This window comes from Protopterus annectens, chromosome 12.part0 (assembly GCF_019279795.1).
Source record: "Protopterus annectens isolate FY-2018-M chromosome 12.part0, PAN1.0, whole genome shotgun sequence".
Lineage (NCBI taxonomy): Eukaryota > Metazoa > Chordata > Ceratodontiformes > Protopteridae > Protopterus > Protopterus annectens.
Genome location: NC_056746.1, coordinates 413043127 through 413068861, shown reverse-complemented (window position 1 = coordinate 413068861; position 25735 = coordinate 413043127). Strand labels below are relative to the sequence as shown.

General features: G+C 38.5%; 1 protein-coding gene across 1 annotated transcript in view; it reads left to right on the top strand.

The window, feature by feature from the left end:
• Window positions 1-25735, top strand: part of LOC122816617 (cytochrome P450 2K6-like) — a 353165-nt gene that overhangs the window by 185340 nt on the left and 142090 nt on the right. The window contains exon 6 of the mRNA XM_044089525.1: window positions 12176-12317. Coding sequence (XP_043945460.1) covers window positions 12176-12317 — 142 coding nt within the window. The remainder of the gene's footprint in view (window positions 1-12175; window positions 12318-25735) is intronic.

Here is a 25735-nt window from a genome sequence, read left to right as displayed (position 1 = left end):
TTCTGCATTCCACCACCAGCTTTTCTCATATTCCTAGGTTCCATACCTGGCTCGGCTGCATATCTGTTCTGTAGTCCGTACACATGCTGTTTTGAGATGCTGACATTCTTCTTCAACTCCATCTATTTGCTGTTTTTTCCTGAGGTGCTAGTGCCCTGAGTATCTCCTTGAACTTTTGTGCCTTTTCTCCAGTCAACATCCAGGTCATTAGATTATTCTCTGTTGAATTTAGAGCCTTCTCTGACCACTGCTTTCAGCTGATTGTGGCAACCAGTGGTTTATGCTGGGAGCCTACTGTTTCCCTGGGATGACGTTTCAGTCACTGATTCTATCCCAGTGCCCTATCCTTACTAGGAGGAAGTCTACCTGAGCTGTATGTTAGCCACTCATGAATGTGATGTTGTGACTGTCTATCTTGTTGATCTATGTGTTGTCTACCATTAAGCCATTTGCCAGATAGAAGTCTAGAATGGCTTCTCCTTCTTTATTCCTGTTTCTCCCACCCATGTGGAATCAGGCAGTCAGCATATCCTGTTTTATTCATCCATATAAGTACTTTCAGGTCACCCATTATCAACACCAATTCACGTTGTCCTTGCTTATCTAGTAGGTTCTACAACTGCTGTTTGAATGCACTGTTTTCCTCATTGCAACAGCCCTGCTGTGGAGCATAGGCTGAGATTATGCGTAGTGCCCTGCCTTTACACTGGAGTATGACTGCTGTGAGTCTGTCACCAATTCTGATGACATCCTTCACTGTCTTCTGAAGACTCTCCCTCACCATAATTCCCGCACCATTTCTAGTCTGCCCTCCTAGCGAGTAGTAGCCTCTGTATCCCAGCCAAGTGGCTTTGATACACTACTCTTCCATATTGTCTCCTGGAAATAGGTGATGTCCAGCCTCCTCTTTGCCAACATGCTATCCACTTCCAAGTGATGCCCTGGCAGTGAATCTCGACTGAGTGCAGCAGTCCTTAGTTTATATTTGGCAGGTTGATTGGTTTTACTTCCTGCTTTCACTCAGCAGAACTATCCTAAGTAACTGAAGCTGGGTAACTGGACACCAGCCAGCCAGTAATTTACTGAAGCAGGGCATCTGGGCTTTATGGCAAGTACACACTATTCAATAGGGGCACATATACCTCTCCAACTGTTAGTATGGGTTCCTGGCATAGTGGATTAGGCAGGGTCCTCAACCCATTTATAACTGGCGAATACCCATGCCCTTTTTGGTGACATTAGTCAACATGACTGATTGGACTGAATCACCTTGACCCAATTTTTACACTGTCGAGGGCACAAGCTAATCACCCTATACATCCACATCTTGCCCCCACCCCCCCCATTAGGGAAACCACCATAAATAATTTCTCCAAAGCCAACTTCACGCTTCTTAAGACAGAAGTGGCAAACTTCACAACACCCATGCAGACGGACAATAGAGGTACGGCTGCTGAATCCTACACAAATGCACTTTACAAGCACTTACATGAGTGCATGGATCATGCAATCCCTAACAGAACCAAGATGCTATCCTCCAAAAAAAGGAAGCCAATCTGGTGGTCCCCTGCCATAAACAAACTCTACAACAGAAGAAAGAAACTGTTTCCAAAAAGAGTAAAATCCCATGATTGGAGGAACTCCCTGGTCAGCCTCAGTAAGAAGCTGAGATCCCTCATAAAATCCTCCAAAGCTAGTTACGAAAACAAAACTGCCACTGATTCTAAAGACAACAGCTATGTCAAGAATCTCAATGGCAACACTCAGATCTGCTCTGAGTTACAGCACAATGGCACTAAATATACAGAACTAACATCCTGGCAGATAGATTCAGTGCTAACTTTACCCCCCTCTCACTCCCTAAAGGGCCCATCTCTATACTGGAGAAATGCAAAGTTCGTGTAATCACGACTGCACAGGTAAAAATCACACTCACTGAACTGCAGAAGTGTGCGTACCAAATACTCCATAATAAAACCAATGGTATATTGATGCTGTAGAAAATGCTGGTAGTCCACAAAGTAAAGCAAAAAGTTTATTGTAAGACAATAGAAAGCTGGTAAGCGCTTTCGTCCTCAACAAAAGAACTTCATCAGACCTTATTTTATTTATTGTGGACTATTTGGTTCGCAGACTTCTGCAGTTTGGTCAGTAGTTTCTTTCTGTCTTTTGGTGCTTACTAAAAATCACACCCTCCAAATCCAAGAACACAGCATCCATGGGACCTGACAACATCCCAGGCTGTCTTCTACATGAACTACAGAATGAACTGGCACCCCACCTAAATACCATGTTCAATCATAGCCTCACCTCAGACTTTGTGTCCACTGAATGGCACACAGTGATGGTTATCCCACTCCACAAAGGGGGAGCCACCACGGATCCTGGGAACTACTACCCCATTTGCCTAATGAGCCTGGTCTGCAAGGCTATGGGACATATCACCATGGAACTTATAAACAATGACCATCCCCCACTCTGGAATTATAGATAAACTCACTAAACTAGGTATAAATCCCTATGTCACAAGATGGGTTGCCAGCTGGCTCACTAACAGAACCCACACTGTGAAAGTAGCAGACTCCAAATCCGACTTAATACCAGTGACAAGTGGAGTACCACAGGGTTCAGTCCTGGGTCCTCTCCTGTTTGGTATCTACTTCTTTGAAGTACAGGCTAACACAGAAGGTCTTTGGCTAATGAAGTTCGCAGATGACTGAAAACTAGGAGCCATAATCAAAACTCCTAATGATGTGGAAATCCTACAAAAGGGCCTCACTGAGACAGATGCCTGGTGTTAAAGCCATGGCATCAAGCTCAAAGTCAAAAAGTGCATTGTCATGCCTTTTGGTAAATACTCTGTACCCATGAACTACCACATAGGTGGTACTCTACTTAACACTGAAAGTGTGATAAGAGACGTTGGGACACAGCTGGACAGTAGTCTCTCCTTTGATAATCACATCACCACAGTAGTCAGGAAATCCTTCTTTTTTAAAAAAATGGAAAAAAAAAAAAAGGAAATCCTTCTATGTGGCACACCTCATCACAAAAGGTTTCTCATCCAGGAAAAAAGAGGTCATTGTTCCCTCTACTCATCACTCATTAGACCCATTATAGAATACAGCACCCCTTTTGATATGTACCTCACAAGATATCTACAACAACTGGAAAGGCTGCAGAAATACCTCACAAAGGGGATTACTGGCCTCAAACAGATGCCCTACACAGACCGTCTCAAAACACTCCAGCTTTACTCCATTCCATATCACCTACTCAGAGGTGATCTCTGCCTAACATACAAAGCTATGTCAAACCCAGAGCTGTTGGACATGCTTCACTTAAAGAAATCCCAATCCCTCTGAGCTACACGCTCTAGGGACCTAAACCTTCTCACCACAATAAAGAGAACATGCTGGAGGGATAGATTCCTGTCCCAGAGACTTCCCATACTCTGGAACAAACTACCTATCTATATCAAACAAACCTCCTCATTAGCACTCTTCAAGAAAAATCTTGATGATTGTATGGGAGATAGGAAATTCACCCCGGGGATCACTTCTGTGGCTCTGCTCGTCAGGGGCACAGGAAAATAATTTTCTTGGGTGGCGAAAGCCAGGGTACCTTTTTGGCTAGGCTTATATAGGCCCTAGGGCCAATAGCCTAGTACCTACCTATGAACCTATGAACCTTGATACAGCATGCAGCCTGTGATCCATGTTCTCATATGCAGAGGGTGCTGCACACCACAGTTGATGCTCTTAGTGGTTTGTCTGTGCAAATCTTCCCCCTATAGTGCACCACCCGTGCTGCTGCTCACAATGTCATTCCTGAGTAAGTTTGAAGTGGATACACTCAGCATGTTTTTGGGAGATGGGAGGAATCCTACAAACATGCTGAGTGTTTCTACCTCCAACTTACTCAGGAATGGCATTGTTGGCAGCAACACAGACTGTAGATGGTGCCCGTGATGCCATTCTTGGGTAAATTGTCTTTTTTTTTAGTTTGTGCAACCCTGGAGACTCCACATTTGGGGTAGGGGGAAAGTCCCCCATGTAAAAAGCTGTTTTTTGTTTTACTTTTCATAATCCCAAATGTAGCCTATTGGTTTACATTCAAGATTACTTTTTGTGATGGTTTTAATGGCAATTAATGTTAATCACCAGTGAATTTATTTGATGTTTTGTGTTTTGGTGAAACTGACTGGTGGTTGTATAAATCCATATATACAAATAGATTGTGGCCATTTGGATGAATGACCAACTATGTCAACATTTCTTTGGTTGACATCATTTGGATGACACAGACAGTTGACAGATGTGTTAGATCAACAATCTCCAGAAAGGTGAATATTTCCTTTCCCCAGAGGTTGTGTGATCTTAGAGTTAGTATATATAATTAGCAGGGGGTGTGGGGTGCAGGGGGCTTGCCCCCCACTGAAAAAATGTTTGTATTTGGTTTATTCTGCTCCACTGTAATAATTTGACCAGCTGCCCTACACCATTCAGACAAAACATGTGTATATACATAATTATGTGCAGCTATGTTTGTGTATATGTATAACTATGTATGCACTGCTGGTGTGTGCAAGACTGCCTGCATACCTCTTTCTGTGTGTGTGTTTGTGTGTGTGTGTGTGTGTGTGTGTGTGTGTGTGTGTGTGTGTGTGTGTGTGTGTGTGTGTGTGTACATTTTACATTTATTTATTTATTGACATTTGATTACTGGTAAATTTGGACTGGGTAGGAGCCCATTTTCATCAGAGACCTGGGAAGAAAAGTTGCAAAGTATTGCAAAACATTTTAAGAATAATAATTTTTCAGTCTTTAAAAAATAATATAAAAAATACATTTTAAATAATTATACCAAATTATACATAATATGAAAAGTTTGCTTAAGAATAAATAAAAGTTATATGACAGTGATTTAATACTTAGAGATATTCAGGCAGTTTATAGAGAAATTAAAGATAAGTTTGCATAATACAAACAGGAATTGCAATATGAAGTGAGAGAAAAGCAGGCTTATGGTATATTTAAAGAGAAAGCCATGGGACAGAAATTTATAGATATAAGGAAGTGAGTGAAGAAGGGAGTGTAAGAAGATATAAGGTACGGATAGGTATTTGCCCACATTTAGAGATATAGTTTATCCTGGCACTGAGCAAAAACAGCGACAGCCTTTGGCTAGGTAGTCTTTCAGAATGGTTTTGAAGGATGAGATGGTGGATATTTACATGGTGGATAGAGATAAGGAGTTCCAGGCCTTAACAGCATGGTACGAGTGCAGACATAAATATATTTTACGCACACACATATAGATAGATATATAGATAGCTATAGGTAGATATGGACATGGATCTAGTGGGAACAGTCAATTCAGTGTTACATCAATGTGCTTAATGTTGACACCGTAACATCGAATAAAAAAATACCTGCACATTCTGTGCACGTTCTAAGCTAACTCCTTGGGATATGCATGCAGCAAAACATTTTTTTTTTGTAAGGGAGCAAGCCCCCTTACACCGCCATGTGGGAGCTTATGCCCCCCCCCACCAACTCTATGCTAGTAATACTGAGATTGCTCATTCCCGAGGGAAGGGGCATACTCCATTCTCCGGGGATGTTACTTTATCATACAACTGTCAAACATAGGCAGTGTTGACCAAAAAGGGCCGACAATACACTAATCGATCAAAGACACAATTGGCCAAACTGAAGGGATTCACATATGCTTATAAACAGCACTAAAATAGTACAAACTCACTTTATTACTCATAATAGTGAGATTCACATTATGAATTACATAACTAATAAATGCTTTTGCTAAAACATTTAGTAGATCCCACCAAGAAAGAAACAGACAACTAAGTCACAAATTCATATTGCAAACACAATAAATATTTTGCCTATGTTAATATTTTATTTATTTATTTATTTTACATTTGTTGACCGGGATAGTCTGACTGGATTTATGTCCATTTTCTGTGGAGGCCCGGGGAGAAAAGCTCCACATACCAAAAAAGAGACAGTACATACATCACTGAGTGATAAACTCAGGCAGACATGTTTAGAAAAATATAGGCAAAGAATACAGGCAGATATCAATATACACAATGTGCAGACTTACATCTGATTGGCATTGACATATCAGAAAATGTGAACATAGAATACAATCAGATCTTATAATTCACAATGCTTATACATTCAAATGCTATGAGGCATAGATACATGGCTAAACAGCAGGTTGGGTAGCAAGACATGCATTAGTGAAGTTGTTAGTCATGTTTAGAAAAAGAGCACAGCCAATGAGATGGGAGGTATTTTTTGAGTTCTCTTTTCAATAGGGGTTGGTACCGGTAGTAGGGAGTAGATTCCAGATTTTATCGGTTGAGTTGGCAAATATAGCATCGCCTTCAGAGTTGTTGGATTTTTGGGTCAGTATCAATAGGTTATCAGCTGAGCGTAATGGCCTGGGGGCACTATGAGGGGTGGGAATATTTTTGAGGGCAGGGGTGTTATCAGGTTCATGGAGTATTTTATGCACTACTATAAGCTGGTTGAACTGTAGAAGGGTAGGATACTCTAGCCATCCCAGTGCTTTGAGGTTCTGGCAATGGTGGGGCCTAAAAGCCATGCCAGTAGCGAATCTGGCTATATGATTGTAACATCCTGATAATTTGTTGAGATCGGTTTTGGATAGGTTGGTGAGTACAGGGGAGGCATACATAAAGGTAGAGAGGAAGTGTGATCTTGCAATAGCTACCCTAGCTAGAGGGGTGAGGAAAGGTTAGGTTCTGTACAGGGAGCCAAGTTTTTGTTGACAGACTTAATAGTGTGATTTACATGTTTATCAAATTTAAGGTCATTGTCTATTATTATGCCTAGAAGCTTTGTATGGTCATCAGGGGAGATAATGGTGTCATTGCGAGATTTGATGTTGAAGGAAGGAGGAGAAATTTTACGGTTAGGGGAGAAAAGTAGTAGCTTGTTTTTTTTAGGATTTAGAAGCAGGCAGCGATTAGCTAGCCATGTTTCTACCATGCTGAAAGTGGCCGGCGTGAGGGTTCGAAGTTGTGTAGGAGAGGAGGCAGAGCATATTAACGTTGAGTCATCTGCATATTGGATGCAGGTGGCTCCTAGGATGGTGGTGTGCAGATCATTGATAAAGATAGAGAAAAGAAGGGGACCTAGTATGGACCCTTGCGGGACACCTAGGGTTAGAGGAAGTTGGAATGACAGCTTGCTCTACCATAAGACAGCCTGCTGTCTACCGTTTAGGTAGGAGTGGAACCATTGTATTGCATGTTGGTCTAAACTGATGTTTTTTAGGGTACTGAGCAGTAGCTAATGGTTGACCATATCAAAGATATTGAGAGATCTAGGAAGAGTGCTGAAGATAGTTTGTTGTTATTACGATGAAGACTGATGACATTAGAGAAAGATAGAAGATCCGTGGTGGTACTGTGGAATGGCCTAAAGCCGTGCTGAGAGTTGGCAAGCTTTCTGTTTTGAATAAGAAAGTGTATGATTTGTTTGTGTATGCATATTTCCATGATTTTAGCTAGTGGTGAAAAAATGGCTATAGGTCTAAAGTTAGATAATTCTGTGGAACTTCCTCCTTTATGGAGAGGTATAACATGTGCTATTTTCCATAATGCTGGGATCGATCCTTCTGAGATGGATCTGTTGATCAGAATAGAAATGGGAAGTGCTATGGCATCAGCTGCTTTTTGAAGATATTCAGCTGGGAGGTGGCCGGCAGTTAGTGTAGTAGGTTTTAGCTTTTTGAGTAAGGTCCGGATCAAGTTGCTAGGTACGGTTTGAAAGGTAAAGGTGGGTTGGGTGTTGGGTGGATCAGGGCTAGATGTGCCAGAGCTGTTGTTTGTGTATGATGGAATGAGATAGGTAGCTAGAGATTGGATAGTTTCAGTAAAGAAGGAGTTGAAGCTGTTTGCAATTTCTACAGGGGATTTATCAAGGGCAGCTGATGGGGTAGGAGTGGCAGAATGGCCTGGGTGGAGAAGATTGTTAATAACAGCCCAGAACTTCTGAGGTTTTAGCTGATATTTTTGCTGTAGGAGGGTGTAGTGATTTTTTTGTCTAGAATGACAGCTTTTTTTGGTCTGATTCCTTAGCTGCTGGTGTCTTACTTGGTCCATAGGGACTTTGGTAACATGCCACCTGGCCCAGGCATTGTTTCTTAGTTTAATTTTGTTTTTTGTTTCTTTAGATAGCCATAGTACAACTGTGGCTTTTACACTGATGGTATGGGTAGGAGTATGGTGGTTAAGGATAGCCAGAAATCTGGTATTGAAGTACTCAGCTGCTTCTTGTAATGGGAGTCATTTCAAGACATTCCAATTACATGCTTTGAGTTCATTTTGGAAGTTTTCAAGGTTAAAGTTCCTGACGTTTCTTATAGTTTTGTAGGTGGGCTGGTTGGGAATGTCAGCTTTGAGCCTAATAATATAGTTAAGGCACTGATCACTTAGATCATTGGGTAATGTACCTGACTTGTACTTTTGGGGGTGGCTGTTAATAAGTATCCAATCAAGGATACTATCTTTGACTCTATTTTTGTTAAATCTGGTGGGGGTGGCAATGATCTGAGTAAACCCATGGAGGTTTAAATGGGTGGAGGGAGTTTCAGAGGAACAGGTGTTCCAATCAATGTTAAAGTCCCCCAAGACAATGGTTTCCTGGGGATAGTTAGAAGCTAGCCAGTGTAAGATATTTTCTAGAGTATTATCATGTATCTGCATTTATTTTTGTTTATTATTAGTGTGGTGATGAGAATTTCTACATTGCCAAACTGGGGTGGCTGCTGGGTGTCAATTGTTATTGTTAGGGTAGACTTCTGTAGTACAGCTACCCTGCCACCTTTCCTGGAGATCTGGTCCAGTCTAAGAATGTTGTACTGTGGGGGTTATTTTGTTATCTTTGGTTATTGGTTTTATCCAGGTTTCTGTGAGGCAGAGGATATCAGGGGAGTGAACAGCTAAGAGTCCATGTAGGCTATGGATCCTGTTGTATCGGCTTCTGATGTTGAGATGACAGACCAGAAATGAGTTTGGAAGTGTATCAATCTGGGTAGTACACATTGGGTTGTTAGATGGTGTGCTTAGGTCTACTGTTGTGGATGGGCCAGGGTTGGGGTGGATGTCTCCATCCTTCATAAGATTAATTTTTAAGTTGCTTATGAGTCTTAAAAATTTGTTTATGATTTTATTCGTAGCTTTTGTTTTTTAAGCTAATTTAGTGGTATTTAGTCAGGTAATGGTAAATGGGGGCAAGGAATTAGGAGAGGGGGTGGTTATGTTTTAGATAAACTTATTAAATGCTGGGTTGGTGTCTGAGAGTTTGGGTATTGGATTTCAAGATGCTGTACATATTCATAGGAGCTTAGGTGATAAGGAATAAATAGCAGGGGTACTAAGGGTAGCAGCATTAGTGTTTTAGCTGTAGTCATAGTAAATTACTAGGGTAGGGTCTGTATTGAGTGTATGTGGTGGATAAAAGATTAGAGAGAATAGAATAGCTATGGGTGGGTTAATATGGATAGGTGGGGTGAATAGAGGGTGTATTATTGTGCTAGGAGTTTGCTAGGTTCTAGGAGCATGTGTAGTTCATTAGCTAATTAAGGGGGCGTGCCAGTGGTACTATAAACATAGTACTACCGGGGGTGGGTGGGATATGGGGGCAGGGTAGGGGACCTAAACCAGTAAAGCAGATGCCTGGAGGCAGCATGTGCAGGTATGAGTTGCAAGCATGTTTTTTTGTTTCTTTTTATATGCCCAATACTCTGTTCCTAAGCCCTACTGTTAAATGAGTTACAAGCATGCTTTTTTGTTTCTTTTTATATGCCCAATAGTCTGTTCCTAGGCCCTACTGTTCAAAACTACACAGTTCCCTGCCTGCTTCTCAATTTACAATGCAGAGAGCCCATTTTCCAATTCCCTTTTGTAGCACGCTTGTTTCACTTAGTTTATTGAGAAATGCACTGTTTGGAGGTGCAAAGCACACTACACTCGTCTGATTGAATAGTAGAAAGCACGCTGTTTTTACCTTAATTGGGGAAGAAAGAAGGCTACAGGAAAGTCGAACGCTTCCAACCAATGCTTATCAGCATAAACAGATTACAAGCGGGAGTTATGGGGACATTCACCAGTGCTTATTTCGACTCAGTTTGTTAAGGTTACAGGTGGCAAGGTATTTTAGTGGATATTGACCTTATTAAAACAAGTTACGTGGTGGGGGAAAGTCTTCCATACTTGTTGTTATTCCCGGAATGACCCTATATGTTTTTACAAGCCTTTCAGGGGGAGGTGAGGTAGGAACACCTCAACCGACTGGGACCTGATGCACTCGTTAATTTGAAAAATATATATATATATAAGAAGAATGAACTGCAAAATGGATACACATCCCAGGAAATGGACATAGTAAATAATTAATTAAAAATACTGAATCCCCCACACTTGAATGCACATATTTAATAGCAAAATACCTATACAGATGTCGGATATATTGATATAAGATGTTGAATCTTTATGCAAGTTAAGGGGCATATTTATTATTTCAATAATACTATAAGCACTAGTGAATATGTCTACGAATTAGTTGCTTTATGAATTACTTTTTTATTATATGACACATAATTATGCTATATGGTTTTGTTTGGAACTACATTTTTTCCATCCATCACTAATTTTCAATACTTGACTATTAATCTTTGTTATGCTTAATGACAATTCCCTGGAATATTCACCTATTATTTAGTTTTATATATATATATATATATATATATATATATACATATATATATATATATATATATATATATATATATATTTATATGTATATATATATATATATATATATATATATCTATCTATATATATATATATATATATATATATATATATATATATATATGTGTGTGTGTGTGTGCGTATGTAATTTCATATATTAATACCAAAATGTGATTGTCACTATTGCTTTAAGATTTGGCTCATTGGTTGATGCAAATAACCTTAACACTTCTAAATTAGCCAGTTATATTATCTATTTTTGGTCACATGATTGAACTTTAACCTTTTAAGTTTCTAAGACAACCTAATTACATAATAAGCACTGAAAAAGCATGTAGAGTAAAACTATGGTCTGCAGGTGTTTTTGAAGTCAGATAAAGTGTGTTTGAACTATTTTGGTGTTGGCTTTGTGTTTTATTTTTGTTTTAATTCTGCTGGAGTTTTGTACATCTATATACATATATGATTAAAACACACACACACACACACACACACACACACACACACACACACACACACACACACACACACACACACACACACACATATAATCTGTATTTATCTCTATCTATGTCTATATCTGTATTATAATGAAGTAAATGATACTCTTGCAGAAATAATACAAATAATTTGACACTGACATCACAGATGAGCCTCGTAAACACAAGTATGTAAAAATAAAAATGCAACATTTAAAATGTTTACTTTAAAACTATGTGATATATAACAAAGTACTGATGTACTGCATAAATTTGGGAACAAAAGTCCCATATGCATGTGCAATATATCAGGAAAGCTCTCAGATAAGTAAACAAAATGGAAGAATACCATACAAGGATATTATTTAAGAAAAGTAAATATTTTTTTTTTAAATAGTGTCATCGTACAATAGCAATAACCCATGGCTGGGTGTGGGTAATGCTGATTTATCCAAGGTTGGTTTTGTTTGGTCACTCGAGCTTTGCCTAAGTGACCAAACCACACCAACCATGTATAAATCCAGTATTACCTACACCCAACCATGGGATATTGCTATAACAACCCACATAATGATACGCCTTACTTTCTATATGTTATATGATTAAGGTTCCATTTTACCATGCCTCATATTTAAATTTGTCTTTTCCATTCCTCAGCAGTACAATAAATAACATACCCCTTTATAGAAGTACATTTATGTTTCTAAGAAGCACATTCCTCAAATATAGAGTAGAAGGCTTATTATACATTTTCCCTCTTTACTGAATTTTTGTACTTAGAATTATATGCATGCTGAATACCTAAACATAATTGTTTCAGCAATAAATGTTACCATTTAATTTGTTTAATGTGCCACTGGTAAATTATTGTTTTATTTTAAAGGAAAATAAGAAAACACATACATACTTTACTGATGAAAACCTTCTTGTTTCAACATGGAATCTTTTTGGAGCTGGAACAGAAACTTCTTCTACAACACTTTTGTGGGCCTTTCTTCTCATGATGAAATATCCAGAAATTCAAAGTAAGAAGTGCTATTTAACATAATTACTTTAGTATAAGTTTAAAACATGTTAGATGCATTAAAGATCCTATAGACAAATTCCTTTTTTTTTTGTTCTTTGCCTAGCCATTTGCAAAAATCAGTGCATGGGTAATGTAAATATAAACATATTAGCTACGGTATGAGGAAAGTATGCACTGTACTCTCTCTCTCATGTTCTTTTAATCAGAATGACATCATAGCTTGTCCTTTTACCCCCAAATTCAGACTCTATTGAACTACATTTGTTCTTATTATAGTACCTGAACGAGTCCTTCTATTTAAGTGACGGCTAGTCAAAGATCACACTGTTGAGTTCAAATGACTAAAATGTTTCAACTGAAAACCCCTTTTTATGTGGATGGAAAAGTCCCTACATCTTCTGCAAGCTAATCAGAAAAGTTTAAAGTTTCATCAATATACTGTCTGGTTCATCAGTTTCCTATTATGACTAATAGGTCATTGCTGAAACAACTATTTTCTACCTAAATTATCACCTGCAGGATGTGCAGCAGTTCAAGGAATCCTGTAAGATTACAGGTGTTCTTCCTTTCCAGTTATCTCCTCCCCACGGTATAGGGCACATGGCACATGGATGTGATATATTGAAATGGGTCTATATGTGACCCTCACACTTGCACATTGAAACTTCAGCTTGGTATAAGAGAAGATAAATGGATATGTATGTGCTCCTTTTAGTGATCTACTTGGCCCTTACATTGTTTTGGATTATGTAGAGTCCTAAGTTTTCTCCATGTAAATAGTGTCTAAGTAGTCATTGCTTCATTATGCAAATCATGCAATCAAAGTCTACAAAGATTTCCAATGCAGACTTGGTCCCTGAATATAAGTAAAACTGCAATGGTTGTAATATTCATCAATAAAAATGTCTGTTGAGAGATGTAGCTGGGACCAATTAACTCTAATTTATAGAACTGAAATATTATGTATTCACTGGGATTTTGAAAATAATAGTAACCTCTCTGTATTAAACAAGGTAAATGCATGATATAAACCTTCTAAAGTAGTGCACATTGAATCTACTCACTGGGGAGTGTATAAGTAAATGACTGAGGACACCCTCTCTCAGATGATGCTTTGCTTTCTCACTGGGAGAACAGAAGGAAATGACAGATGATCTGACAGTAACAGAAGAGCATCCCCTTACTGATACAATGGCCATGAATGCCAGACTTCATACTGAAGCAATGACATTAAATTCAGAGGAATTTCCACAGCACTATACAACATAAATAAATGATAGGAACTACCATACAAAATACCACTTTTTAAAAAGATCCTTTATGAACCCCATATAAAGCCTGTATAACTGTGCTTCCTGCTTCTCCTTTACTGTGCTTCATTCCAAATACCTCTGTGCAGACTGCTTGTAATGATGCTGTTTGTTGAATGGCCCAAATATCTTTGCAGAAGTAACTTATGAATTGTGATTATGCTAACTGCTGAAAAGGCTTATAGTTCCAAAGGTTCATAGATGTGTACAAGGTTAATGACCACAAGGGCCTTTTTAAGCCTAACCATGCATCCCAAATCTCTGACAGGTTCTGGTACCCTTGATAAGTGTGAACAGGTGCTTGGAAAGTGAAACATTTACAAGCAGGACATGTGAGATTAACTATTTACATGGTGCCTGTGTCTATTAGAGACATAGGTGTCAAACCAGGGATGCATTTCCTCTTCCCCATCCTATCATCCAAGTTACACTTCAGTTGGGTTAGGGAGGAACCTTACTGTCATCACTTTTGTATTAATGTCCACTAAAAATGGGCCACAGCCCAGGAGAACAACCCAGAAATCAAAACATAAATGAAAGAAAATGCAGTGAAGGAACATAATAATAGATAGCTACTTGCTGATCCTTGTTGGAATAGTAGAAGTCTGCACCCAATATCTTTTATAATTAAATCATCCCCTGCCTCCACCTTTTGGAAATAATAACTGTATTATTTTTGCAGACACTTACAGCTAATATTTCTGGAAAAGAGAAACATTAATTAATTGTAATCGTGTTTCTGATAACGGGAATGAGAAAACATCTTCCCAGTTAACATACAGTATCTGATTTCGGGAATGCAATGACTAGCTCATGCAACTGTGGAAACTGCATCTTTATAACTGATCCATCAAAACATGAGTGTAAGTACACAGAATATGTTTGCAAAGTTAAAAAACAGCATTTACAAATCTGTATATATATATATATATATATATATATATATATATATAAAATATGGTTACACTTCGGAAGATCGAACGGCTGAAATATCGAAGACCAGATGGTCGAAACCATATGATCGATATTTCAGGAGACTGATCTTCTGAAATTGTAACAAAAATAAAAAAAAACAGTTAAAGAAGATGGTAATGCAGGGGCGCTACGCCCCCTGCATCCCCCCACACCTCCCCTACTTAAATATACCAACTCCAAGATTGTGCTACAGCAGGGTATAAGAAAACCTCCCATTCCACACTGTATTGACAGTGTAGCACAATCTCGGAGTTGGTATATTTAAGTAGGGGGGTGTGGGGGGCTTGCCCCGCACATAGGGAGTGCAGGGGGGGCTTGCCCCCCGCATTGCCGTCTTCTTTAACTGTGTTTTTTTATTTTTGTTACAATTTTAGAAGATTGATCTTCTGAAATATTGATCATATGGTCTTGACCATGTGGTCTTTGATATTTCAGCCGTTCAATCTTCTGAAGTGTAACTATATATATATATATATATATATATATATATATATATATATATATATAAAATATACTAGCAAATGCTCAAAATGCTTAACTTTGCTAAATGAAAATGTCATATATACATCGCCATCATCACATCATAAAATTCACTCAACCAATAAAAAGCAGAAAAAATGAAATTAAAAATTATTCCTTTCAATAATGGAAATGCTATTTCAAATATCAGTAAATATTACTATATACAAAACATATCTGAAAAAAACATTTAAATAGATTTTTATAAACACATTTTTTGAGTAACTCATAATAAAACAACATCTGAAACATTTTACACCATTGGTAATAATTATTTAAACCAGGATAAAATAGAGCACCTACTCTGACAATCCATTGTTACAACTGATCGCACAGTAAACAACAGCTGTGAAGGGATGCAACATTTTTGAACTGTCCAAGCAGTTCCCCACTTGGGCCAGGAGAATGTGGGCACAGACCTCCATATTGGAGGGCTGTATGAGGCTTTGCCCCTCCTATCAAAGACATTTTAAAGGCATAACAGGAAATTTTAGTGTTCACTGTGTTTTCAGAATTACAGACAGAAGCAGTCCCCGTTATTGGCTATGGAATATTTTTCTGTATTGGTCAACTTGCTAGGCACATGACCCTTATTTTAAAGGATGACCTGAGAGCTTTGTGTGGTTAACTGATTGCTTAGAGAAATACAGTAGGGAAATGGAAGCTGACAGAATCAAAGCAAGGACTGCAGGAAGAAAGCATGAATGGTCTTATGCATGTCTGCTAAACTAGCAAACATATGCATATAGTGTGTGTGTGTGTCTGTGTGTGTGTGTGTGTGTGTAATGGAAGGATTAGGCTTTGGTTATATATGAGCTAATACCTAGGGTGATTTGTAGCAGACGTCCAGTGGGCAAGTGCCTTACCTTGTCTATGCAGTAGTGTTTGTTCACTTCATATTGTACTATGAAATGACACGATTTTTTTCTTATACAGTCAAGTCTTGAGAGGATTTATTTTAATTGTGTGTTTATGTGTGTGAAATGCATGTGTTTTATATATACAAATGTGTATGCCTGTGTTTCTCTCTCTCTCTATATGTGTGTGTGTGTGTGTGTGTGTGTGTGTGTGTGTGTGTGTGTGTGTGTGTGCGCGTGTGTTTGTATGTATGTAACAGAGAAAGTTTTATATAAGTGTGTGTGTGTGTGTTTGTGTGTGTGTGTGTGTGTGTGTGTGTCTGTGTGTGTCTGTGTGTATATATATATATATATATATATATATATATATATATATATATATATATATATGCATGTGTGTATAGATTAGGAATCTGTTTATTTGTTTAATGTAGGAACTTCTTTCTCTCCCTGTCCATTCCCTATAACTTCACCCCCATTTGCAACAATGCTCTCATTCTCTCATACATTGCTTAATTAACAGACATCCTTTCATAAGCTATTATAAAACATTATTTTACTTCTCATACATTACCCATACACTTTAAACCCACCCTTATCTGAGCACCCACTGATCTGTGATGGCTTCTTTACATCATATTTTTCCCTAACTACCCTTGCAATGTCTTTATGCTAATCCCTGTTCAGCACTAACTGTTTTCATCCTCTTCTCCCTATCCAGCCTCACTCCTCAAACCCACCACCCCTCATACCAACATATGCCATTATTGTTCACTAACACATGATGCCTTTCCTGCCTTTCGCTTACAAGGTCATGCCTAAACCTATACACTTTTTACCTTTAGCTTTCCTAAGCACTCCTATACATCTCCAGTTATTTCCCCTTCTTTCCACCAAACACTCACTACTTGCTCATCATTGAATTCAGATATCGACCACCCACCCATCCTACCCGGTTCTATATTACTTCATCAAAGATGTACATCATCGATCAGCATTTCATCAGAAATGCCGTTCATCGAACCCCCCTCATGTGTGGGGATGCACCCCCACACCCCGCTAATAATATATAGCAGCTCTAAGATCACACTACAGTGGGGAAAGGGCAAATTTCCTGATCCCCACTGTAATGTGATCTCAATCAGAATGGTTCAAAGAATGCCATGTTCGATAAAATGCCATCTGAAATCTGTTCGATGATGTGAATTTTTGATGAAGTAATAGGGACCCATCCTACCCATCAAACATCAAAATAAAGATCAAAAGTGTGATGAGAGACTTAGGGGACACAGGTGGACAGTGGCCTCACTTTCGATAACCACATCACCATAACAGTCAGGAAATCCTTCTGTGTGGCACATCTCATCACTAAGGACTTTTCATCCAGAAAAAAGGAGGTGATTGTCCCACTGTACTCATCCTTCATTAGACCCATTATAGAGTATAATGCCCCATTTGCTACGTACCTCACAAGACATCTGCAACAGCTGGAAAGGGCACAGAAATACCTCACTAAAAGAATCACAGGCCTAAAGCAGATGCCATATGCTGACCATCTAAAAAAACTCCAGCTATACTCTGTGGCATATCGTCTACTCAGAGGCGATCTCTGCTTAACATACAAGGCCATGTCAAACCCTGAGCTGTTGGATATGCTCCACTTAAAGAAATCTCAACCCTCAGAGCCACACGCTCCAGGGATTTAAACCTTGTCATCACAATGAACAAAACATGCTGGAGGGATAGGTTCCTGACCCAGAGACTCCCCATACTCTGGACTAGACTGCCCATACATGTCAAGCAGAGTGCCTCCTTGGCCCTCTTCAAAAGGAACCTTGATGACTAGATGGGAGATAGGAAATTCATCCCAGGGAGATAGGGGTCCAGAGAAGTAAATATCGTGGGAAGAAATATCCAGGGAATTGTTATGGCTAGGCTTGCATAGGCCATAGGGCCGATAGCCTAGTACCAGCCTATGAACCTATGAACCTATAAAGTTTCTCAAATGCTTACACAGGATAGCTCTCAACCTCTTAGCACAAACAATCTGGACAAAGCCAAAAGTAATGGAGGGACAAACCCCCAAAAATAGGGAAAATATTTTAAATATTGCTTCTATAAACTTAGAAAGCTGGTAGAGTAAAAGGTCTTGTGTTACTATGCATTTTCTGAAGGATATGAAGTCTGAAATTCAAATGCCTGTTATTATTTAGTGAATTCACTCCTCTGTGATTTTCTACCAAAATCCAGAAAATCAAAAATTTTATGAGGAGCAGACCAAAAATATGAGGCAAAAATCTGGACAATCTGCAAAAATCTGGACAGTTGAGAGATATGCGCAGGCTTTTTCCTGTCTCACTACCACTCCTCCTACTTCAAAGTAATATTAAGCACAAGCACGGTCAGCAGTCTCACTCTCTTGCTATTTTCTCTGTACCTAAAGCATTGCAAACAAAATGGATCAAATGAATGCAAAAACAACTCTTTGCAACCCAGACCTCCTGTCTGTTACTGACACTTGAGCAAGACCAGATAAGCCCTCTCTCCACCACCTTCATCTGACACAAAGCTATTTTCTTGACTTCAGACCAGGAAATATTAAAAGAGGCAGCACCCCACTGCTAGTCACATACCTATCAACTGCAATGATTTTTGCAGACTATCCAGATTTTGCCTCATATTTTTGGTGTGTTCCTTGTAAAATTTGTGAGTATTGAAGTCAATAAATAATGATATACATTTGAGTTTTAGAGTCCATATCCTTCAGAAAATGCATGCTAACATAAATCCAGTTATTCTAGAAACTTACATGTCCATAAGAGCAATATTTAAAATATGTCCCTATTTTGGGGTCTTCATTACCCCGTTATTTTAGGTTTTGTCCAGATTTTTTACATGAAGAGGTTGAGAGGTATGCTGCTATAACAAATCTGACTTAAAAGTGAAACTTATAAAACAAACCCACAAACATCAAAATCTCAACCGAATTGGCATTTATCAGAAATTGCCTTAATCAGTACTACACATATCCAGTCAGCTATTACATACCTCCCTCCCCTTCTCCTTTACAGAAATGTAAAGATGTGATTCTGTCAATTGTATCCCACATAAAGAGCAAGAAAAATATAATTATTCTGGATGACTTTAATATTAGCATGTTAAAGCCCATTAATTTAGAGGTCTTAGACTACCTCACTCAACTGCAACTGACACAACCCCCTACCAAAAAACATTCCCTCCTTGATCTCATTATCTCCAATAGCCTAAACACAACCTACCTCCAGCATCACAATTCATTCACCCTTATTAAGTGATCAATGCCCCATCAGTTTCTCCATTTTATTTTCAGCTCCCAAAATAAAACCAAAATGAATCTTCTTCAGATCTAAATCCTTTGGCAATATTGCAAAACTATTTTCAACTGTCTCTCTTCCCATAACTGGACCCCTATTTTAGATAACACAGATCCTATTAAAGCAGCTGAACTCTTTACACAAACTCTCTCCGCTCTACAAGATAATAATCTACAATCTCAAGACTTTCTAACTCCAAACCTAAAAAGTGTTTTACCCATGACTTAAAATCCCTCCTCAAAGTCTGTGATAAATCCTGGTGCTCCTGGAAATCTAACAATAGCAAAAATGAGCAGTATACAATTCTAAGGAATTTGGCCAAAAAATCCATTAGAGGACACAAAAGTCATTCCATGATACATTTCCAAAACTTTCTGAAATACAAATCTAGGAAATTCTGAAAGAAGTCAATAACCTCACAGGATGTAACCTACCTCTCACTTGTACAAGTACTTCATTCAGCTTGTCTGCAGATGATTTCCACAGACACTTTATCCCTTTACTGGAACAAATACAGCTGGAAGGTTCCCCAGGTGTAGTCAACATACATCCCCGGTTTGCCTACCATTGTCATGACTTCATTGTTGCGTCCCTAAAACACATTTTTAATCTCTGTATTACTTCCAACACTATTCCTAACATATGGAAATTTACAATAGTAAAAGTACTGTTTAAAAAAAAAATCTCACACTTCTATCACAGTAGGTTTACATTTTTATCTTCCCATCCTGTGCAAAATCTTGTTAAAAGTCGTCCACCTTCAAGTCACAGAATATATTACTAAATACCAGCTTCTCTCACAAAAACAATACAGCTTCAGGTCAGGTATGAGCACTGGCAGAGCCTTCTGGTCTTTGAATGATAACATTCTCATGTCAAAGGTCAGAGGTATATATTCTGGTACAATTTTTTTATAGATCTCATCAGAGTCATTCTTCTCCTCTTTTATAATACACCTTTCAGAACTAGGCATTAGCCATCATTCCTTGGTTTAAAAATAATCAGAATAACCACTATTTCTCATTGATCTATAACTCCTGTACCTTTGTTTCCTTTCCACTACTCAAAGGTGTACCTCAAGGATCTAGTCTTGTCTCCCTTCTGTCTCTGCATGCATTAATAAACTTCCATTGATCTCCCTTACCTTCTTGTCCCCTGTATACAGATAACATGGCCCTCTGCTGCTGCAAGCACTCTCTAATCACCTCCCAAGCTCTATAATCTGAGTGAAGTTCTACTAAAAACCTCATATTCAATACATTCAAAACTAAATTTATACTTTTTGGTAAAATCTCAGCAGATCGCAAGAAAAGTTTAACAATCAATAATCACTAAATCCATCCCATAGAACAGGTCTATTCTTTCAAATATCTTGGTATCTGGTTAGACCCCTCACTCAACTTCCAAGTGCATCTTGATAATATATGTAAAAAATGAATTCCCTAATTTTCTAGGTACACAAATATCCCCTTTTCTCTTGCACTCCACCAGATCTGTAATAGAGAAAGAAATCTTAGTCCCTCAACTTGAATTCAGCCTCAGTCCTATATCTACAACATCTACTAAAAATCCACTGCTATTCAAACTTTTGAAAACAAAATATGTAGATTTATTATACACTCCCCAAGGAATGAATACCATTTAATCACACTAAAAAAAGCATGCTAGCTCCCATTTAACCAAAGAGCAGTCCTTCTCCTAGTATCAAAACTCCTATGTGAAAATACTCTCCCTCTTTTAACCTCAAGACTAGTAAGACATACCCCCACATATAACCTAAGAACCTTGAATCACTTAGGCCCTAAAATACAAATTGACACTCCAAGCTACATATCACTTAACATACATTGTCATTTCTTGTGCCCAAACTGTACGAGTCTCTCCCATCTGAAATTAAACACTCATCCTCTTATTCCAAGTTCTGTTCTGTACTTAAAATTACTATTAGTTAATCAAACAGAATGTACCTGTTACCCCTCAGGTCATATAACTTTTCTCCACTCTAACTGAGGCTCAGACACTAAGGTCCTTTGTTCCCTTACACATTTATAATTTATTTTACTGTAATTTCTCATACACTTTGAAAGTGTTGTACATATTGGAAATAAGTCCATATTGAAATAATTCTAAAGACATGCATCTGGAGCATTTCTCCCCAGGCCTCCACTGAAAACAGGCTCTGTGGAGTCTAGTCAGATTTTCCCTGTCAACAAATGTAAAATAAATAAAATAAATAAAAAGTGCATTGGATTTACTATGTATCCACTGCATTACTCTATCATTGTACTGTTTTATTGTCACTTACGTATTATTCTACATTTGTCTATATTGTATGTCTGCATAAAGACAAAGAGTTTAAAATATTTGATCACACTAGCAGTAACCTGTGCTGCAGGATGGAGGCACAAAGCTAGCAAGGCCATCATAGGAGGAAAGTCCCTTCAATGTCCTTCTTCTTTTTATCTGTTTATTTGACATTTGTTTACTGGGAAAGTCCAACTGTGATAATACCCCATTTTCAGATGAGGCCTGGGGAGAAGAGCTCCACATTGACATAATACCCTTTGCTTACAGTTTAATAAAGTTATTACAATGCCTAATGCAGAATAATTACATATTAACAAAGTTAAAATGTAACTTCCATTCATGCAGTATGAACCTATACATACATAGTGCAAATATTTGGACAGATATAACAAGATGAAAATGAACATTGCCAATATTTAAAGTATTTACAAGTTACAGTTCATAGCGATGACATTAGACATAGGGAGTACATTCACTGGAACAGAGATGACTAGATAATATAGCCTAGTCAAAAATATATTTGCCCTTTAGCTAAGAAAAATATTTTACTAATTTCCTCTCTCTGAAGATAGTCAGAATATGCTGGTGGTGGAAGGAGGGAGGGACGAGTCCAGCCTGGGGTAGTGCAGGAGCAGAGCCAAGTCTGATTTAAGTAATCTTTTAGTAGTAGCTTGATGTTGGAGAAGTTAGAGGCAGATGTAGTTTGCAGAGGGATACAGTTCCATTTTTTAGCAACAGAGTATGATTACAGACTTTTGCCAGAGGATTTGTGACAATTATATATGCAGAGAAGCTCCTCTTCAATAGATCATACTAGTCTACTAGGGTGATAGAAATGAGAATAGGAGAAAAGCAGGGAAGTCATAGGCTTTATAAATAATGCTGTGTGTGGAGATATACTGTACGTAGTCAATCACAAGAATAAAAAGGACAAAATGGCAACCACAAATGAACCAGTAGATCCCCCAAAAATTGATAAAAGCTTTATTCCAATACAAAATGTAGTGCATCGACTGTAAGCAATCCCTTAAATGCCATTACGCAAACAAGTAAATGAGTACCTGAATCAATTATGTAATTAAATAATCAAATTAAAAATCTCCAATTGCATTTGGTGTTCAGGCCATGAGAAGACAAAGTTGCATATTTTAAAATAAAAACTTGATTCCTTATATGAAAGTTTATTTTTTATGTCTTCATTACCATAACCATCAGAAAACTCTTGTTCGAAACCTGTTCCCTGTGACCTCCCCAATCAATATAGTGCTGTAATTTAACATGTTGTGCATCAGAGCTCCATAGTCTGCTTTTGTTAATGTTTCTAACATGTTCCTGAAGCCTTACCTTAAATGCTCTGTTGCTTTCACCTATGGAAAGTAAATTGCAAGGACATTTCAGTACGTATATAATCCCTTCTGTGTTGCAACTGTACTTATGTGATTCAAACTTTACCCTATTAATTGTCATAAAGGACCTCACAATAAACTTACAACTAGAACAGAAACCACACAAAAATGTTAACAGCTCAATTCCTTAGAGGGAGAAAATACTGGAGGGTAAAATCTACTATGTGCCAGCATATCTTTGATATTTCTCCCCAGTTTGTAAGAAATAAAAGTGGCACTTTACAACACATTCAAAAAATCCTTGCACTTTAATAAACCCCCCAGTAAAATGTAAGTATATTAACTAACTTTTAACTAAGAATACTATAAGTGGCAACCATATAAGCATTTTATGACTTCCTTTATTACATAATTGGGGCAGTATGTTTCTGTTCATAGGGCCATTATCAAAATTTCCACACCTATCATTTAACGGATCTACTAGATTTGTAAAGCATCTCTCCAATAGCCCCATATCATAACCCATTTTAGAAAACATATGCACGGTTCTTTGTAACTCATCCAGAAAATTCAACTCATCATTACATAACCTACACAGACACAGAAATTCGCCATGAGGTAAAGAAGATAACAAGTGAAGAGGGTGGCACCTATTGCCCTCGAGAAAATGACCTCCATCTTCAAATTTTCTATTTACTTTCATTCTAATTATATCATTATATCATTATCATTGCCTTCTAATTGGACATACAGGATTACTATCTTCTTCCCAACCTAGAGTCCATCAAAAGTTAAATCAAATCTATTATTTTGCAAATTCTGTACAAACTCCAGAATTAAACCAAATGAAAGCAATGGTGGATGCTGTGAAGCAGAACAAGTAACCAAACAACAGCCCCCAAACAAAGCCACAGGTCCCTCTGAAATACTTTATTCGATAGTACATCCAAACAGTTAAGCGTTTTCATCAAAAGAATTTTGACTTCATCAGAACAATGACATTCTCAAATAATGAAGTTAAATACCCCTCAAATAAATCGGATTGGATAAGTATTCAACCAATGCCATGCAATCGATTTAAATAAATAAATAAACAACTAACCCCTTAGATGACCGCAACTGATAGAATGTTATATAAAAACATAAATATGTTCTTTATATATTGAATATGATCTTTAAACCTCGCTCGTCCTCGGCTGCTGTATGTTCCTGGCTAGGAGTGTGCTCCTACACTGTTTTGCCCTGCATTCCCCTTGGTACTTCTCCTGGGTGGACACCTACACCCATCTAAAGTAACTAAACTCATCCAATTGCTCAAGCAATATAACTACTCTGCTGCCTCAACCCCCTTTCTGGAAATTGTACCAGGAGTCTCCCAGAAGAAAATAGAAACTGTTTTGCCCTGCATTCCTCTTGGGACTTCGCCTGGGTGGACACCTACATCCAACTAAAGTAACTAAACTCATCCAATTGCTCAAGCAATATAACTACTCTGCTGCCTCAACCCCCTTTCTGGAAATTGTACCAGGAGTCTCCCAGAAGAAAATAAGGAACTGTTTTGCCCTGCATTCCCCTTGGGACTTCGCCTGGGTGGACACCTACACCCAACTAAAGTAACTAAACTCATCCAATTGCTCAAGCAATATAACTGCTCTGCTGCCTCAAACCCCTTTCTGGAAATTGTACCAGGAGTCTCCCAGAAGAAAATAAGGAACTGTTTTGCCCTGCATTCCCCTTGGGACTTTGCCTGGGTGGACACCTACACCCAACTAAAGTAACTAAACTCATCCAATTGCTCAAGCAATATAATTACTCTGCTGCCTCAACCCCCTTTCTGGAAATTGTACCAGGAGTCTCCCAGAAGAAAATAAGGAACTGTTTTGCCCTGCTTTCCCCTTGGGACTTCGCCTGGGTGGACACCTACACCCAACTAAAGTAACTAAACTCATCCAATTGCTCAAGCAATATAACTACTCTGCTGTTTCAACCCCCTTTCTGGAAATTGTACCAGGAGTCTCCAAGAAGAAAATAAGGAACTGTTTTGCCCTGCATTCCCCTTGGGACTTTGCCAGGGTGGACACCTACACCCAACTAAAGTAACTAAACTCATCCAATTGCTCAAGCAATATAACTACTCTGCTGCCTCAACCCCCTTTCTGGAAATTGTACCAGGAGTCTCCCAGAAGAAAATAAGGAACTGTTTTGCCCTGCATTCCCCTTGGGACTTCGCCTGGGTGGACACCTACACTCAACGAAAGTAACTAAACTCATCCAATTGCTCAAGCAATATAACTACTCTGCTGCCTCAACCCCCTTTCTGGAAATTGTACCAGGAGTCTCCCAGAAGAAAATAGAAACTGTTTTGCCCTGCATTCCTCTTGGGACTTCGCCTGGGTGGACACCTACACCCAACTAAAGTAACTAAACTCATCCAATTGCTCAAGCAATATAACTACTCTGCTGCCTCAACCCCTTTCTGGAAATTGTACCAGGAGTCGCCCAGAAGAAAATAAGGAACTGTTTTGCCCTGCATTCCCCTTGGGACTTTGCCTGGGTGGACACCTACACCCAACTAAAGTAACTAAACTCATCCAATTGCTCAAGCAATATAATTACTCTGCTGCCTCAACCCCCTTTCTGGAAATTGTACCAGGAGTCTCCCAGAAGAAAATAAGGAACTGTTTTGCCCTGCTTTCCCCTTGGGACTTCGCCTGGGTGGACACCTACACCCAACTAAAGTAACTAAACT